At 35.7% G+C, this 18,690-nt stretch overlaps 1 protein-coding gene across 1 annotated transcript in view; it reads right to left on the bottom strand.

The window, feature by feature from the left end:
* DLC1 (DLC1 Rho GTPase activating protein) overlaps positions 1 to 18,690 on the bottom strand; it is a 217,882-nt gene that overhangs the window by 122,060 nt on the left and 77,132 nt on the right. The window contains exon 4 of the mRNA XM_052779980.1: positions 10,814 to 10,847. Coding sequence (XP_052635940.1) covers positions 10,814 to 10,847 — 34 coding nt within the window. The remainder of the gene's footprint in view (positions 1 to 10,813; positions 10,848 to 18,690) is intronic.

Here is an 18,690-nt window from a genome sequence, read left to right as displayed (position 1 = left end):
TTGCTGTATAACTTATACAGTATTCTTAATTTGATGATGGGTAGTTGGTACTCTTTCCTGGAGGAAATACATGCCTCTTACAAAACGTAAGAAACAATCATGTAATAAAAATATATTCAGTGTGCATATTAGGGCTGAATATTCAATACATTTTTACTACAAAATACCATTTCTGACACATTAAAAACTACTTCAATATTTGGATAGTGACTTATCCACTGGAAATATTGCAATAGTACTTCAAGATCCTGGGCAAGTTTTGAATTGGTACATAGAGGGTTATGATTTGGGTAAATCTGACGAAAATCAGTAGTAAGACTGTCATTTATTTCATTGAGGATACGGTTATGCTAATCAATTTCTCTGTTGTTAGTTTGTCTAGACTTTTTCTAAACCTGTGTAAAACTTTAGGATCTGCCCAATACTGAGGCAAGGAGCCCCATAGTTCAGTTCTAGATTGCATGGAGAAGTGCCTCCCCCTGTCTGTTTTGAATCTGCCACCTTTATTTGATGTCCTGTCATTCTTTTACAGGAACAGACAAACAATTGCACATAAACGTCAAATGGTTATCAACTCAGAGTAATCAAATATGGACAACTATTGTACTGGGAGACAAAAAAAGAGATGAGGTGCAAAAACTTTTACTGTTGGAAGGAATGGCAGGTATTAAAATCCCCGACTGAAGAAGCCAGTACTGCTTCCAAGCTAGCAGTGAATCCTACTCTAACTTGTGTGCCAGAAACACTGTCTTCCACTTGACCCATTGTTATTGTCTGATGCTGCAATAGCTAATTGAATGGCTGCTAAAAGGCATTTTTCCTACAAATACTACTCTGGATCCATGCTTCGAAACAGAGCCACGCTTAAGTTGTAAGGGTGATCTGTATAAAAAGTACAAGTCTGAGATCTTCCTCTAAAAGGGTGAAAGAAATTTTAGGAAAACTAGAGATTATCCCATGAGTGTCTTCCAACTTTCCAAACATTTTTCTGCCACAAATGCCCTGATAATGATGAAATGATACCTGATAAAATCGATTAACCTGATAATACACTAAAATTTTGCAGGAGAGGGTATATCAGTTATGAATGTGAAATAGAGCCCTGCTGAAGACACACTTGTGCTGACACAAAAAATGCTATTCCACTCAAAGTGTTAGCAAAAGCTATACCATGAAAATAAGTCCTTGGCACTCTCTGAACATTCTGGAGTTTCATCCTTGCTTTGAGAGCCTTCCATGGTAACTACAAAAGCAAAATCTTTCTAGTATAGGCATGGGCTTTGTTCTGTAAACAGTGCTCTATGTAAGTCAATTGATAGATAACAAATTCAATAAACTTGGTTTTCAGTTCTTTCATTGTTTGTAATACTTATGAATTAAGCAACAATTCCGTGCAGTTATCTGATTCTTTCCTAAAATGTCACGAAGGGGAGATTCACTAATAGCCAAAATCAACACAAAGGTAGATTGAAGATAGCAATAAAACAATTGCATGAGGCAACTGACTGACTTTGTGTATAAGAATCATACACTGGTGCATTTTAAAGACCAATGGCATCTACCATACACTAGAGAATCTAACAAGGAAAAAAAACCAGTCTGAGCAACCTGTGACACTGCAGTTACATACAGCCCTATCACTGTGCTGCCAGGGATGGTTCTACATCAGGAAGACACTTTTGCCTCCAGGTGTGCCTAATCCAAAATGTGTTTTTGGGTGTCTCTCACCTGAGTTTTCAGCATGTCCTTAGAGGAATGTAAATAAGCATGACTTCTCATCAAACATCAAAGACCTCTCTCTTTTCCCTAAGGATTTGTGAAAAGGAGCTTTTTATTCTAAAAAGACAGGACTTTAAAGTGTGAGTGTAAGTACCTAAAATATATAAACAGCAAAACCCTGTGCTGGCTTTGTGGAGTAAAGCCCATGTCCCAGGTAATCTGGGACTGAACCCATTTCTTACCCTTCTGTTTTAACAGATGCAAAAAGAGAAATGTTATCTAGCCACACTTTCTTAAGTGCTCTAAGCTCTTCGTATTAAAAATGACTTAAAATTGTTCAGCTCTCAGGTTTATCTTCGGCAACTCTGAAACAACTTAGCAGTATGAGTCCTATTTTCAAATATGAACACAGAAGCGTAATATGATCTTACAGATGTTTTGAATGTTGTCTAGGAACCCAAAGAAGTAAAGAAGAGCTTATTAAATTTTTCAGAAATGACTAGGTACCTTCATAATTCTGGGTCATGTGCAGATTTTACTGCCCAAACGTAACCTTTACTGGGAATTGGTGTACGATAAGCAGGTATCACAACAGAGAGATTTGTTTTTCATCTTCAGGTACCTACATAACTGTGAAAATGTAGCCAAAAGTTATTTTTAAAGTTTGGCTCTGGGCACCTCAGCTTTTCAGAAGCTGACTCTATTTCTGGACACTGAAAAAGAAAGCTCATCACCTGATTTCCAAATCAACAGTCACATCACTACTTTGGAAACCATAGCCTAATGATTACGTGTCAGTATCAATTAGGACCAAGTGAACTTGTTTATATTTCATCTGAACCAACACAAGTCTTTACCATGAACTCATTGTGAACAAAATTAGGCTAGAAATAACTTGATTAATTGGTTATCACCATTCTCTGTTATTCTTGTTATAGCCAAAAAAGGAAAGGAAGAACAACTTGTTCATGTTTGCTTTGATTTAAAAGCTATTTTGGGTCAGAGACTACTTCTTTTAGAATGTTTCTGGGGTCCGATACAATAAGAGACCACAATTTGGGCTGGGTAACATAAATGCTACCAAACCACTGTGTAACTGATAACTAGCTTTATACTGAAAAGCAACTTGATTAAGATTAAATATACGATACTAGCCAGAATATACTGAGTACCAGTTTACAGTCTGTATGGTGGTGTTCTAAAATGTGAGCACATTATAATTAGTTATAATGTAATACTAAACTGAATTTACTGAAAGTAACAAATTCATAAGCCTTCTGCTGCATATTCTGCTTTGACAATAAAGAGCTCAATCATGAAACATTGTTTGCCACAATATTTTTGTTTGCAAGTTGGGATTTTACAGTCTGGAAGGGTGGATAAATAAATGATAAAAAACTGGCTGGAGAGCAGCTCTATGGAAAAGGCCCTGGGGTCTTGGCAGACAGTGAGCTGCACATGAGCCAGCAGCGTGCCCTGGCAGCAAAGAGAGCTGGCAGCATTCTGGGATGTATCAATAAAAGCATGGCCTGTAGAAGGAGGGAAGGGATTATCCCCCTCTATTCAGTGCTTGTTAGACCACATCTGCAATACTGAGTCTAGTTTCAGGATTCTCCCAATACAAGAGAGTCATCGATAAAATGGAACAAGTCCAGGGGAGGGCCACCAAGTTGGTCAGGGTCTGGATCACTTGGCCTGTAAGCTGAGGCTGCGGGAGTTGTTCAGCCTGAAGAGATGGCTTTTGGGGTCCTACCAGCAGCTCCCCAGGACCTCATGGGGGGCCAACAAGAAGATGGAGCTGGGCTCTTCACATTGTGCATGTGAGGATGACAAGAAACAACAGGCATAAACTGAAACCAGAAAGGATCAGGCTGGATATAAGGAAAACTGTCTCCTCCATGGAGACTGTACAGCAGTGGAGCAGGTAGCCTACAGAGGTTGCACAGGCTCTGTCCTTGGAGGTTTTCAAGACCGGACTGGATGAAGCCCTAAGCAACCTTGTCAGACCTCAGGGCTGGTCCTGCTTGAGCAGGAGGTTGGAAGAAGGATCTCCAAAGGTCCCTTTCAAGAGAGTTATCTTGAGTTATCCTTTGTTTAACTGTGTTTCACTAATAGGTGATGAAGTCTGTTATGAGAGACAGAACTTATCAATCTGTGATGAAACTTATAATATTAGTGTCAAAATATGTTTAAAAGACTTCAATGCTAATGCTTGATTTTTTTCTAATCACATAGTTCCTAGGATAAAATAACTTGCCTTAACAAAGAAAGTATATATTGCCTTAAAAACACATTAGATTGGACAGAAAAGGGACAGCTGAAAGGTTTAGCATGATGGCCGGCAGCTGGCACTATATATATCTTTATTCCTATCAGGGAAGTATCTTGATTAGAATAAGGTAATTCTATAACAGAAATTAAAAGAAGACAGCAAACCAGCAAAGAAATCAAAATTCAATTGCTCATCACAGGAATATAAGGCACCGAGGCACTGCTTGTTTTCTCTAAAGTGAATACCGACATTTGAATATTTGTTGAGGAAAAATTTAAAGTTGTTTCCACAATTAACACAAACATGAAAGAATCTAGAAAAACATCATAGCTGCAAAAGCATTGAAGTGCATGACATGGACCAATGCCATGTAAAAATAATGGCCTATCCTTGCTATTGGCCTAAAATAATTCAGTTAAGCTTTTCTAAGTATTTTAAAGATCAAAATAGATGAGACTGTATTGAAGAAATGAAAAAAATTAAATGCCTTTGAAGATAACAGCAGCATATTTTGATTTAAGAAACTCTTCCAAAAAAGTATAAAAGGAAGTCCATACTGATGGCCCATACTAATGCAGGTGGAATAAGAAAACAAGCTGGCTAAATATTTAAGAATTCAATGCACAAGAGGTTCTGTTAGTTCTCAGATACTTCAGATGTACTTTATTATTATGCAACGATTTAATGGAATTTGTTCTAGCCTTCCAGAAAACACCTGTTTTCCTGTTCAGGCACGGGACCTAACGTTTGTGTCCTTCTTCAGTGGTGTACAGCCTTCTTGACTGCTGGCTCCCCCTCAGAGAACATTCATGCTACCTGGCCCTACCCTTCACTTTTTAAGACTCACGAAAGTAACATACAACAGACAATCATGAAGAGTTTTAGGGGCCATCCTGCTTCCAGTGCATTTAGCAAGGTTTTAAGTGGACTTTCAGAGAAAAGCTGCAGTCCCAGGACCTACTGTTTTGTCCAAAACCTAAAGAAAATGGCCACGGCACCTTAAGATTAATAAGACTTTGGCTTTGCACAGTGCTACGTGCATTTTAAAGTTTATGTGTTTATATCCACATGCATTCAGTGAATATGGTGTGACTTTTAAAAGTGAAGTAATATATTCAGAAGAACAACTACGGTAGTGTGTGGTTAATAAGCCACTAAAAATCGAATACCAAAAATAATGACATCAGCTATTTTACTACATTTAGAAAAAATAAAAAGAACCCAATGACTAAACATCATCAGGAATCTTAGCATGAAATGTCAGCTTTCGGTATCTATTGGCATCACAAACCGTTTTTCTAGTAATGAAATAAATGACAGTGGAATAAAAATATATCTATTAGCATCTGTTAGTGTTTGGCAGACATCCATGCATATTCTGGCAGAGTTTCTGTAACTGTTTTTTAGTATGACAGACTGAAGTGTGAGTGCTCACCTGACATTTTTATTTAGAAAGCAAACACTCAGCTAAAACAAATTTTATAACTGTTGCAACATCAACAGTAAAAGAAAGATTACCTAGCTAGGAACTGGTTCTTTATACTACGGTCTCACAAAAACACTAATAAGACTATTCTACTAAATCCAGATACAATACTTACAAAAAGGAACAATTAATAATTCATTTTGCCCAATTTATTCTAGAATGCTCTCTAGAGATATTGTAAAGCAGACAGAAAACTAGTAACTGTGCCAATTAACTTGCATTTCTCTCCAGTTTATGTGGAAACTGATATCCTGTAGCCAGTCAGATTAAAGTTTTTAATGTTTGCTCTAGGTTCAAAATAAGTCATGTATGGATGAACCTTTAATGACTCCATGAAAACAGAGCATCCAGTGGATAACGCTCATAGAAAGAATTGATTTCTCTGGATCTAGAACATGTTTGTAAAGTCTAGTGAAGATTTTTTTTTCCTTTTTGATTAGAGCTGTGGTTAAATCAAATGAAATTAAAAGAGCTCTACCTAGTGCACCAAGCAGTTGGTCTTTTATGTGCCTTGTTTAATGACAGTGAACCTGTCGCTACTGGATTTTCAAGGTCCTCCTGCTGCGAGTTCTCACAGACGGGCCTGACCCCCCTTGTCATCACTCCATCACCTCCTGTTCTGCAGCTCATCTCACCATGGGGCAGAGCACCAAGTGTCCTCTGCTGCCTGACACCAACAATTAGAGTCTGTGAGAGGAAATACCCTGCCGTCAAGGTCCCTTTAATCGTCTGTGTATTTGTCTTCCTTGTGAATCAAAGGCAACCAGGGTAATTAACACCAAAGGACATTGAGCCTGTACTTTATTAAATAGTATCTTTACCAGAAATCTAGAGGAGATGCAGAAAAAATGAGACTTGTTCACTGCTAGGCCCATACTGTAATACTAACACTGGGGAGTTTTCAAACACTTTACATTGGCCAGAGATCCAATAAGGCTGCTGTCTTTGACTGTGCTTAATACTTTGTCCTCGTTTGCTTGCTGATCACCAAAACACAGATGAGAAATGGGCTATCAAATCTGTTCTACTCCATGTCAAAGACTGACACTTTTATTTGTGCTGAAGTAGACCTCTCTAAAAAGAGAGTACTGATATTTATCCAAAGAGGTTGTGCACTTTTCCCATAGCATAACTTTAAAGCAAGAGGTAATATTTTGGTAGAATCATGAAAGCTCTCAAAAGCATGTTCACTTGCTATTCTGCTTGGGAATTTTTACTGCTACAGATGAGTAGTGCCACTTGCTTTTTTATTTCAAGTCATGTGTTCTGTGCTTTGTAATTGATCCAAGTTTGTACTTAAAAACTAAATGTAATACTCAATGGCTTAAAAACTGCTTATTTTATTTTTAGAGCAGCAACTCTTCTAAATGTGTATTCAACCAAAATACCACAGGGCAGTTTTATGCACAGGAAAAATTTATTTATTATAATGCTGGAAATTATGGACCAATGGTGTTAATATTTATTTAATATTTATTTAGGGCTAGACTAAACCTTCAGCCCTGTTTATGTGATAGCACATAGTTTCATCACCTCAAGAGAAATAAGCTGTGCTAGTCCCTGACCAGATGTGGATATTCACTCTACCTTTCCCACTGGCTCTGTTGTAGCAATGTTTCTAAGTCACAAACAGAGTTCAATATTACCTACAAATATTTGAGGATAAATTGGGAAATCATGAAGTAGGTCCACAAAGAGATTTAGGCAGTACTTGAATACGATTACATTTCACCTTTGTTTTGGGAACACTGCTCCAGAAACTGATGTTAGCCCTGAATTAGGAACCTCACTGTGAATTCATTGTACTGAATATTGGTGTCTCTGTTAGAAGCCATCCTGACTCTACAGTTAGTGGAGAGTCAACCAATACCATTTATGAAGTCTCGTGTGTGATTCACATCAGTAAACGAAATGCTGACATATAGCCAGGTGAACCAAAAGTTCATATGCTGATTATTTTTTAGACTATAAATGAAGCCAACACCAGTAAGTCCGAGACAGACACCTTCATTATTGAGAGGTGAGATGAACCCTCCATCCCTCAAATTTCTTCATAGCTCACGGACAGAATTTGAGAATAAAAGTCACAACAGTCAGCAAGGTAAGTAAAGGCATGGAACTACATAAATTACTCAAAAGAAAGATGGATACATCTGAAAAAACAGTCTTTTGAAGCTGGTTGCTGGCCTGCATTCCTGATTTAGGTGCCAATAGTTCCAGCCCTGAGTCATCTCTTGGCTTGAGCCATTATTTTCCCTGACTGTGCATGTTGCTTGATCTTAACTTCTACCTTAAAAAAGCCCTTTTGAAAAAATTTTTTTTTCACCATTGCCAGAAATGTCAACAATATTGAGACTTCTTAAAAATGCATTTCTCAGAAATAGCTGATGCCACAGTACATCATTTGCAAAGCCCCAATTCACACAACTTTAAGCAATAGTGTACACAGTTAGGCATGACTGATGTTCTGCTCAATACACTGATCGTTTATAGATTTTTGCCAAAGGCACTCTGCAATTGCAGGTTTTACTGCACTTTCCACTGTAAAAAAAAAAAAAAAAATAACTGGTTATGCAACTCCTGAGTTATTAATTGACAAAAGCAGCAATGTTTTCAGATTATGTTTGGCTTTGCTCTAAACCTAAAAATAGTGTGTGGTGTTGTTTTTTTTTTTTTTTTTTAGGTACTCCATCTGAAAGTTTGTATTTGATGTAGTCAAAATTTACTGCATGTTGGAAAATATATAAAATTGAGAAAATATTTCATTTCAAGGAGTAACAACTGCTATAAACATAATCAGTAATGTGTGAACTTCTAAGCTGCTTAAGCAGCTTGGTCCATTTAAGGATCTAAAAGTTTCGTTGCCTATAGGAAAAGCATTTGAAAGTATCAAAGTATCTGGAATCTACAGAATAGAAAGTCTTGTAAAAACAGGTTTTTATTTCTGTATGTAGAATTTCTGAACCAGAAACTTTGAAATAACAGCCTTTTTACTTTCTTGTATTTCTCACTCCAGTCCCAGATGAAACGAAATAGTATTAAGTAGGAAAGAGGGAAGTACAAGAAATTATTCAGATTCTCAAAATGAGAAAAGATGTTTGACTAGACATTTTGAGTTCCTTTTTAATCTAATTTTAATTTAATACAATGCTATCCATTCTTTTTACCTACTGTGTTATTAACATTGTCAGTAGTAAAATAAAAAAGTCCTTTTTGTATTTTGTAACATATTTTAGTCTGTAAGAATATAAACTAGAAAGAGTTAGATTGTTGGTATTTCCTAATAAATATCAAAATTAGTATTTGTTTTGTTCTCTTACAGCAGACATGTAAACATGCTATAAGTTTTTTTTTGAGGGCTTTCACACCTTGCTTATGGCTTTGTCATTCACGAGTCTTATGCAATGTCATTTATCTGGTGAAGTGTAAGCAGCAATGATCAAACAAAGGCTAGTTAAATTGCAAAACATGAGACCTGGATGTCTGAATCAAGATCCAATTGCATTTGAGAGAAATGGCACTAACTACCCCTAGAACCAAGTGACTTCAGTCAATAGGCCTGATTTAAATAATCATCTCCCGAACGCATGCTTAATATTTCCAAAAAGCATCATAACCTTGTGAGCTCCTGAGCTGTAAAGAGTTAAACAAAAGCCAAAACTGATTAAAAGGCAACCACATTTCCATTCACAGTGTAGCTTGTGCTCATGTACATGATAATGTCAGCAAACTGACTCCACATAGCATGAAGTTCTACCTAATATTTGTAATATTAAATATAATGCTGTCCACAAAAAAACCCCCCAACAAAACAGTGAAATCTGGGCAGGAAGAAGGAAAAAGAGAGAGAGATTCATATGCATATGTATGGGTTATAAAATGTATGTCAAAAATAAATGTATTTCATACTATCATCAACACTGACATGATAAGTAGTTCTGAAACTGAAGAAGTAAGGTTAGAGCTTTGGGTTTTATTTCTGATTTTACAAGCCATTAGCTATGGCAAACACTTGTTGCAGCACTATTCCTCTAGCATAAAACTGGGGTCATTACATCGCTATGCCCTGAAGATTTTTAATGACTTTCAGAGAGCTTTTAATCTTGTATGGTACATAATTGCTAAAGATGTACAAAACCCTATAACGTTGCATAGCTGCTTGACAAAGTGTTTGAAATCAGCTGCAAATAGTAGGGCCAGTTGTAATCAGTTTACATGTTTTGACATAATTTAAAGGATGTGGCCAAATACAAACTGCCTCAGAAAAAGAAATACCAAATAATACCACCTGCAAAATCTATAAAGAAAATGCTTATTAAATATGAGTCACAGTTTGGGAATTATTTATGAATGTCAACAGCTAAAATAGCAACATCCTGACAGCATATGACAACATATGGACAAGACAGCTCCATAGCTTTTACAGTACTGATTAGCACTGGGGTTTTTCTCTCAAAAATTTTTTTTTCAACCTATTCCTTTCCCTTAATAGGCAAAAGGAAAGAAGTAATCTGAACCAAGATAATGCAAGAAAATGTCACCAACAAAAATCAGATATAAATCAGAATGCCAGGTAGCATTTGAATATTTTGAGGTATTTTTCAAACTATATTTGAAGTACAGTAGCAAACTATCAAGTACAATAAATGATGAAGAAACCAACAGAGATTCTAGAGATCCATAATGCTAAGAGTGGAGCATTCCCTAGTATTTGTCACAATACACCCTTTTGACAGTGTCTAGCAGACAATCACTAATAGATTTCACATGGCAACACCAAAGTGTATATAGTGTTCAGAGAACGTATATAACAGAAAAAAATAGAAAAACAACCTTTCAATATTCTGAAAGTACTTAGCCAAAATAAAAATTATCATCTCCAGTGAAATACTCCAGATAACCAAAATTTCCTGCCATACTTAGACAGACAGTAAAGTTCACACCAAGTCATGAAATTCCACTGACTTGGACAAACCCATTGGCATTTGTTGATCGAGACATCAAATAAATCAAAATAGATTTTAACACCAAGTAACAAGTTAGTATCTAGAAGATGACTGACATACAGGGGGCAGCTGCAATTCAACCCATTACTTTGTAGGATAGTTTCAAACATCTTTATTAGTATCACACAGAAAGCTGGACTGCTTTTCAGAAAGAGAAAATATCCTTTTCAGGTAACAAAGAATAACCTTTACACAGACATTTGTCAGGTCTGTAATCCTACACATTCGAAACCCCACAGCTGAAGCCCGTCTTTTATCACTTAGTTAAGTAACACTGTATTCCACAAAACAAATACAAGGAAATGAGAAAACAAGTAGATATTTACTCACCAGCCTTCTCCTTCTCTGAAATAACAGGCATAGCCTGAAAGAAAAAATAAATGATACCACTATTAAAAAAAAAGACTATTAGAAAACATTATAAAATCTTAACGTAGATTTTATGAGTGTCCAGAAGGTCTAGAAAGAACTGAGGTGTCAGTGTGTTAAGCACTCTGGAGAGAAACATAAAGTTCCTGTTTGAGTATCTTATAATCGATTATGAAACTAATTACTGTTAAAAAAAAAAAAAAAGAGGACTAGGAAAGAAGGGAAGAGATGGAGTTAATAAGACATTCCAATGATTGCATTTTGAAATAATCATCCTGGAATAACTGCCCACAAAATTCCCCTGGAAATTGCTAAATAATTCTGAAGGACTGAAGACAAAAACTGTGTGGCTGAAAATGAGACTAAAATGCCAAATCTTTCTTCTACAGAACTCAGGTAGGGTTCTGCCATTGACTCCATATAGTTAGGACTCGGGCTCACAAGTATGTTGTTCTGTAACATACCAATTTCTTACTTTTTATACAGTTTTTCAGAGACAAGTAATAGAATTGTTTTCATATTGGCTGTAATTGTTTTTGGAGTTGGAAAATTGTTGTTTTTTTTTTTTTACAATGGATGTAAAAATTTTTCATATAATGCTTTTCTTTCAGACTAATGCAGATGAACTTTCTGAGTGTATTTTTCCTAAAATAAGTAGGTTCTAGGTTGGATGAATAGCAAAATGGAATTTAGATGGCATACACATAAGCAGAATTAAAGAATGCGCAGATACAATAAAGGTAAGAAAGGCTGGATGAGAAATCAGATTGTGTATGCAATGTATGCAGAGTTGCCATGTGAGTTAAGGTATCAATTTTACATCCCTTTCACTCATGTCAGTCTAGCCTTTGTTCAGCACATTTTCCTGCTGCAGACTTCACAGAAAGAGGAGAGTGATGGACAGAAATCACAAACCAACCAGTTTCAGACTTTCTATAGAGTTCCTGAAATAGGCTTTGAAAATTTCATTTCAGGATTTGATTTGTCCTGCTATATAAAATAGTATTTTATAGCATTTCCTGGATCATATTTTGTATAAAATTTCAAATAGAACATGTCTTAGACAATATATATTAATAAATACCTTACAGATTGGTAATAGCCATAAGAATACTTTTGTGATTCTTTCTGTTTCACCTGTACTCTGACTAGTTAAATATGTTGCTTGAGTTTGACATTCAAAAATGTCGTACCATCAGACTAACATTAAAACAACAGCAGCCCCTTGCTTGAAAAGCGTTTCCCTTGCTTTTTACAAACACATATTTGCTCAGAAGCACCATTTTGCTCCAGTAATGCAACAAAGGCATTAACTTCTATAGTCTGAAGAAAGTTAACATGCCAAAGAAACAATAAAATCACAGAATGAATCAAAGTATCAGTTGCAAAGAAAGAAAAAGTGTATCATACATAGATTTTTAAAAAAATAAGTGATGGAATTTTGAAAACCAGTATATAATTTTCTTCTCTTTCCCAGACCTAAGTGGTTACACTGGCTAAGAAAAATAAGAAAATAAGAACCCCCCCCGCCAGATTCACTATTATAATTTGTGAGAGATGGAACTTTGTAAAGAGAGAACATTGTAAAGAGGAGAAGGTGAGAAACAAACAAACAAACAAACAAACAGGAAAAGAAAACCAAACAGAAGAAGAAAAAGGAATGAGGGAACATTAGTGTAAATTGAAAGGAAGGGTCAGGACAAAAGAAGGAAAGATGGGGACAGGTTATTATCACATTTTAATGTTGAGTTTTGTTAGCCATAAAAACCCCAAAGAAGGTATGATGGCTTCCTTTAAGAAAAGCTTAGAAGACAAGATTGAGATGACTGGAATTGTGGCAACAAACAGTGTCAGCATTGAAACCATAAGCTGTGTCATGGAAAAGAGACAATGTTTTGATGGGGACAGCCTTTGTAAGGTCTAAAATGCAAGGCCAAGATGAACAGCAGTGATTCAGTGAACGGGGAGGGAAGCAGTTACAGGACTCAATGGGGATATGACAGTGACAATCAGGGAAGATAATTTTTCTGTGGCTTTATGACAGATTTAAATGGACTTTAATCATGTTGTCAGTAACTGCAATGCGTGTCACTGGTAGTGCCTTTGGCCTGAATGAATGCTTCTGAATCAGCTCCTGTCATCATTCACATCAGCTTGCAGATTTTTTTTCATATTAGCATATCAAATTTTAAAACATTGTTAATCTTGCTATTTGTCACTTCAAGTTATTTCCTGGAAATATACAATATTTCTAACTGATGATCACTAAAATATGTAGATTTACAACCAAACATAAACTTTAGTTAAATTTGTTAGATGGTAGTCTTAAAGGTTGTTAGAGTTGTTTGGGGGGTTTAGCCCAGGTAAAAAACTGTAGCTGGAAATACATAGAACCATAATGCCTCAGGGCAGATGTGCAAGTCACAAAATTAGTACTTCTCTTAAGTAGGATGAAGAAGCACTATAAGTTCCAGAAAATTTAAAGGTAGAATGAGGTTCGGAGATAAAAGTACTTCCTACGTTCCTGTAGTAATCTTGCAGCAATTCATTAAGACTGATGCTAGAGAGACCAATGTGGATTACACAAACTACCAAAAGTAAGAATTTTAAAATCAAGTCAGGTGCATGGGAAAAAAAAAGAATAATACTAGAGCACTGAGATAAAGAAATACATTCAAAATGATAGCATCACAAAGTTTTCCTAGAATAATTAGAAGGAACTTATATGGTGGTGACTACCTGTCGCCACCATTTTTCACTACTCTAGGTCCCCCATAGTGCATTATGTAAATACAGAGATTTCTGTTTATTGCCTCACTTTTCTTGATATCAGACTTAGCCCACTTTTTTCAGCAAATCATCATTCCATTTCCTTCATGTGCTTTTAAAATTAGAACAACTAATTTTTCCTAATTTGGTCTTAATGATTAAATGCACAAGAAAAAAGTATAGCATTTTCCAAGAACCAAATATTGTCTTAAATTCATGTGACTCCAAGTAAAAAATGAAAAAAGAAATTATCTCTAAATCCCTGCTTATAGTAGCATTGAATTAATTAAAATAAAATCTTTTCTTTAGAACAGAATAGGAAGCATATATTTCCAAAGAATATCAATATTCTTCTCACTGTAAAAACCATAAATAACATGAATGCTTGACTCAGAACATGGTACTGTAGCATACTTATAAATTCTGAATCCATTATAACAGTTATGAAAGAGGTTTTCCTTAAAATAATGTATATAAACAAGTAAGTCTTACTCATTAATTCTTTACATTTTAAAGAGAACTCATACATGTTTTTAGTCAAAGGTTTAGATTTGCTTAGTTTACAGAAAAATTAAAAATCTTACTATTTTATTAAAATATATAATAAAGTCCCTGATTAAAAAAACCCAAGCCAAACAAAAAAACACTCCCCAAAACTACCCTCTTTAGCCACAAAGTACAAAGACATCTTGGACAATACTTTGAAATATGTCCGTTTCCTAAGCAGAGTGTAATTTTGCTGAATCAAGATGTAAAATGAGCTAAAAATTCTGTCAGAATGTTCTATTGCTGCTTAAAAGCTGAGAAAAAAGATCCTAAATGAACATAGTATTTCTTGAAAATTTACAATAAAGTAAACCACGAGCAAATCTTGTTCAACAAGATCTCAGACGGTCCTACTATTGGTTTAGTTTTTCATTAATACAGCTACCCATACTGCTTACATGCTGCCTAGTGGGAAAACATGATTGTTACTTATGAGAAATGCTCTCATCTCCAGTACAGTTTTGAATTCACTGGAGACCTTCTTCCAACAAGTTCCATATGTTCCAAATGAATTGCATTCCCAGGAAGTGATTTAACATTTCTGGCAATGGAGAAATTAAACCGGATTTTCCTGCTTGGCCAGATGGGTTCACTGTAACTTCACATTATTTCTCACTCTCCTCACAGAACTGAAGAACTGGACTAACAATTTCCACATGATCGGGTCACATGTGTTTTTATAAAAAGCAGGCACACGCCCTCCTTACACCCTCTTCACAGATTTCACAAACACTCCCCAAAGTCAGGCTCCTCTCTATATTTTTAATGATATGCGCTTTTAGCAGCGCCAAGAAATAAAAGAGGGGAAAAAAAAAAAAAGAGGGGAAATCCCTATCAGACCATTGCTGAAATATACTCAGGATTTACTTTTAAATTAGAGAATGTGATTTTTAACCTATAAAAATCTTACGTGAGGTGTCATATTGAAAATTTTTTTATGCATCCTTACTGTGTTGCAACCGATTCCCTGTAAATACATTATACCTGCAAATATGACTGTAAAGTGCATGTAAAATGCTATATTGGACATTTTTCTTTAAAGTTGGAAAGAAGACAGAGCAGCGATGAGGGTACGCTGAGCTGCAAGACTGCCATTGTAAAAAGCTGAAGCATCCAGTCTGACCTGAACATTGGCTCTCCCTTAACTGTAGTACAAAGCTATATTTTTTTTTAAATACTGATTCCAAACCTGCAGACAAAACCATTATGAATAAAATTAAACTAGCTATCTTTTTGTTTCCTTGCACTCACATAACACGAACAGCTCTTCATGACTGACTTGTCTGCAAAGGGCCACACTAGATGGCAAAGGTTTGTAACTACGGTAACTGGCAAGTTACTGTAGAGGAGCATGTAACATACAATTTCTGAAATAAGGATCTAATGACATCTATTTATTTTTGTAGTATCTCATAAACCAGTTGGAGTGAGTCTATATTTCAATTTTGCAAACAAGATATAGAGTCTTTATTTTAAAGCCATTAAATGCACATTTTTTCCCCAGAATAATGGTTCTGCTTTCTTTTTTTTGGATTACAGAAGATAAAGTGCATTTGGCATTATGTGAATCACATTTTCAATACTGCCGTCCAACCATGATAGATATTCTACAAAACTCTTCCATCATAGAAGGCTGTCAGCTCTTTGGTCTTTTTTCAGATATGCATTTGAATAGACATGCGGGGGAAATTTCCTTGCTAATGATCTGATACATCTTGATTTGCAAGCATTTCTCTACAATTTTGCCTGTGGAGATAATATCTTCTACTGTCCAGGGTGAAGGGAAAACTCCAGGGTAAACGTTAGCATACTGGGATTTGACTGGAAAGGGAAAATCCAGCCTTCATAATAATTGTGACCAGGTGACTCACAATTGCTGACCTCAAGCTGTTATAAATCCCCTACCTTATTTTTGGAAGTGCTTTTATGGTAATCACCTTTTATTCCTGCAATTAAAATCATGGCCTAAATTCTCACCTTCGTGGATGCTTTTTTGATGTAAACCAGGGTTAGTAAGAATTGTGTTTTTCACTGAAATGATTTGCTTCAGGACCAAATCCATCTTTCTATTCTAAAAAAATGGAAGCTTTATATCGCATTAGGAGCGGAAGAGACCAACCTCCAAAGCTTGCAAACATAAAAATGAATGTTATATTTAGTTTTTAATTAGGGACATTGATTTTAAGACCAGAAACCACTATGTAGATCGAAATATATCTCTGTTGTCTTCTTTCTACTCAAACCATCAAAACACGCAAAAATCTAAAATCCTCTAAAGAAGAGCTATCTACTGAACTTCTGACAAGAAAGAAAGGAGGTAATATCAACACAATATACAATTACCAGGGAAGGACTAATGAATCGAATGACAGAGAACTCTCTATTCCAGTAAATAAGAGCAATCTTGTACCTGAAAACTGAGGTCCACAACGCTCAGACAGAAAACAAGTTTTAAGCATTATGTAATTTCTCATCAAACAGTGCACGTTCTGTATCATCGGGAGTCTTTAAATAGACATTTTATTTTATGTAGAAGGTATGCTCCAGTTTTCTTAATTTGGATAAGTAGTAGTTAATTTTAACCGGGTTATTTTACAGAAGAAAAAAATCCACAATCATTCAGATGGTTTGAAATTAGGGAAATATTGCAGTCCATAACGAGAAATTTCCTCAGTTATATCCCCATTACAACAAGATATTGAATAAATATCTCTACCAGAAATTTTTGTTCTTTGAAACCAAAGCCTTTCCTGTTAATGAATCAGATTAAGAGAGTAAACATGTAGAAAACCCTTTTGGAAATACTATACAATTTAAAGTAAAGTAATCTTTTGGTATTAGCATTGATCTGAAATCATAGCAATAACGTAAAAGAAAAACCAAAAATGATTAGTTTATAATTCAGAATTATTTACAAAACATTAATTTATTAAACTTGTCAGGTTTTAAAGTAAGTTTTCAGTTCTCCACAATTTTTACAATTTTGATTTTTTTTTTTCATCTGGATAAGGAAAGAGAAAAATCAAAACCATCAACTTTCACAACAGACCAGCTTTAGAAGGGGAATTTAGCAAGGTCTTTCTTCTTTGAGGTCTTTCATTTTACTAAAGATTGCAATTACTAAAAGTAGAGCAGAAGGCAATTAAAATCCCCACAACAACAAAGCTGCATCAATTAACTCAATTTTAAAAAGAAATTAATGTCACATTCAGAGGTCTAAGTTTATGACAACACTATGAATTTAGTTCTAGTGAAAGTACAAAGCTGTATGCTTGCCTGCATATGTTCTCCTCCAGCCAGTTGTATGCCTCTCCTCAACTACTTTGTTTTCTGACTAGATATTTCTGTTTGCTTGAGCCTCTTTATGCCACTGAGGTCACGCACAGAGACCCCTTCTAGTTAGTGCTGGATGGTTGGCAGTTCTCCTTCCACGAGGCACTTGCCAAGAGCCTGCACTTGGGGTGGTCTAGTAACTTCCTGCGTCGTCATTCAGCTGGCAGAGTATGACTCTTGTTGGATTGGAAACGCAAAACAAAGATGCAGGATAATTGTCTTGTGCTCTATTTGGTGTTATTATAGACTTTCCATAGATCAGGGTAAGCTCCCAATGCTCTGAAATCTGTCAGGACCACATACAGCTGGTTTATACGATAGATAAGACAACAGCCTGTCTGCAGCTTGTCCAGACCATTAAGTAGAATTTCGCCATAATATAGAATTAAGACCCTTCTCTTTAGGGATGCTGAAGTCTTCAGAGCAGCAGCTGCAAGTTCCTGAATATCCTGAGAATTACCATCATGCATTTTGTGAAACATAATTTTTTTTTTTTTTTAAATTAACTATTGTTAGACCTCAGTTTATTTGCATATCAGGGCTTAACTTGGAATAAAAAAAAATGCATAAAATAAACTTACTTTTGATACTTCCTAGGAGTTCACCAGATAAGGAACTCTATTCCCACTTGAGCTGCTTTTGAATTACTAGGGTGGTCATACAGTACTTGTAAGGGGGGTTAGTTAAATTTTAGTTCAATGTTAAGGAACGTTTGTATAGATTTTGGTAATAACAAAACCTGTGCTTCCTCCAGTTCCACCAAACATATGTTTTCTTTAGGGAAGAGATACATAACTTGAATGTTAACACCAAAGCTGAGATGTGACACACTACCTCTAGAACTGGAGCAGCCCCAAGAGTGGTCATGCTTTTCATCAATCACCAGAGGTTCTATTAGGATTCATTTACACATAAAGAGCTTTTTCCCAAGCTCAGAAGTCATTTGTTTAGCTAATGTTTATCTTATAAAACCTTTTACAATAACAAACACATCAATAAACCCTGAAACATTGGCAAAGCTGAACTACTTGGGAACCAGAGGGCACCCAGCTCTATAAGGCAGCAGTAAAAGATAATTAAAGTCTCATGTTTCCCATTTGTTTCAACATCATGTAATGTCTACAAATGTGATTTTGCCTTAAAACCCTTACATCTGGGGAATGCTTCTACATGGCTGACAGCAATCCCAG

This window comes from Harpia harpyja, chromosome 2 (genome assembly GCF_026419915.1).
Source record: "Harpia harpyja isolate bHarHar1 chromosome 2, bHarHar1 primary haplotype, whole genome shotgun sequence".
In the NCBI taxonomy this organism is placed as follows: domain Eukaryota; kingdom Metazoa; phylum Chordata; class Aves; order Accipitriformes; family Accipitridae; genus Harpia; species Harpia harpyja.
Note: the sequence above shows the minus strand (reverse complement) of the source record. Positions and strands in the feature narration are given on the sequence as shown.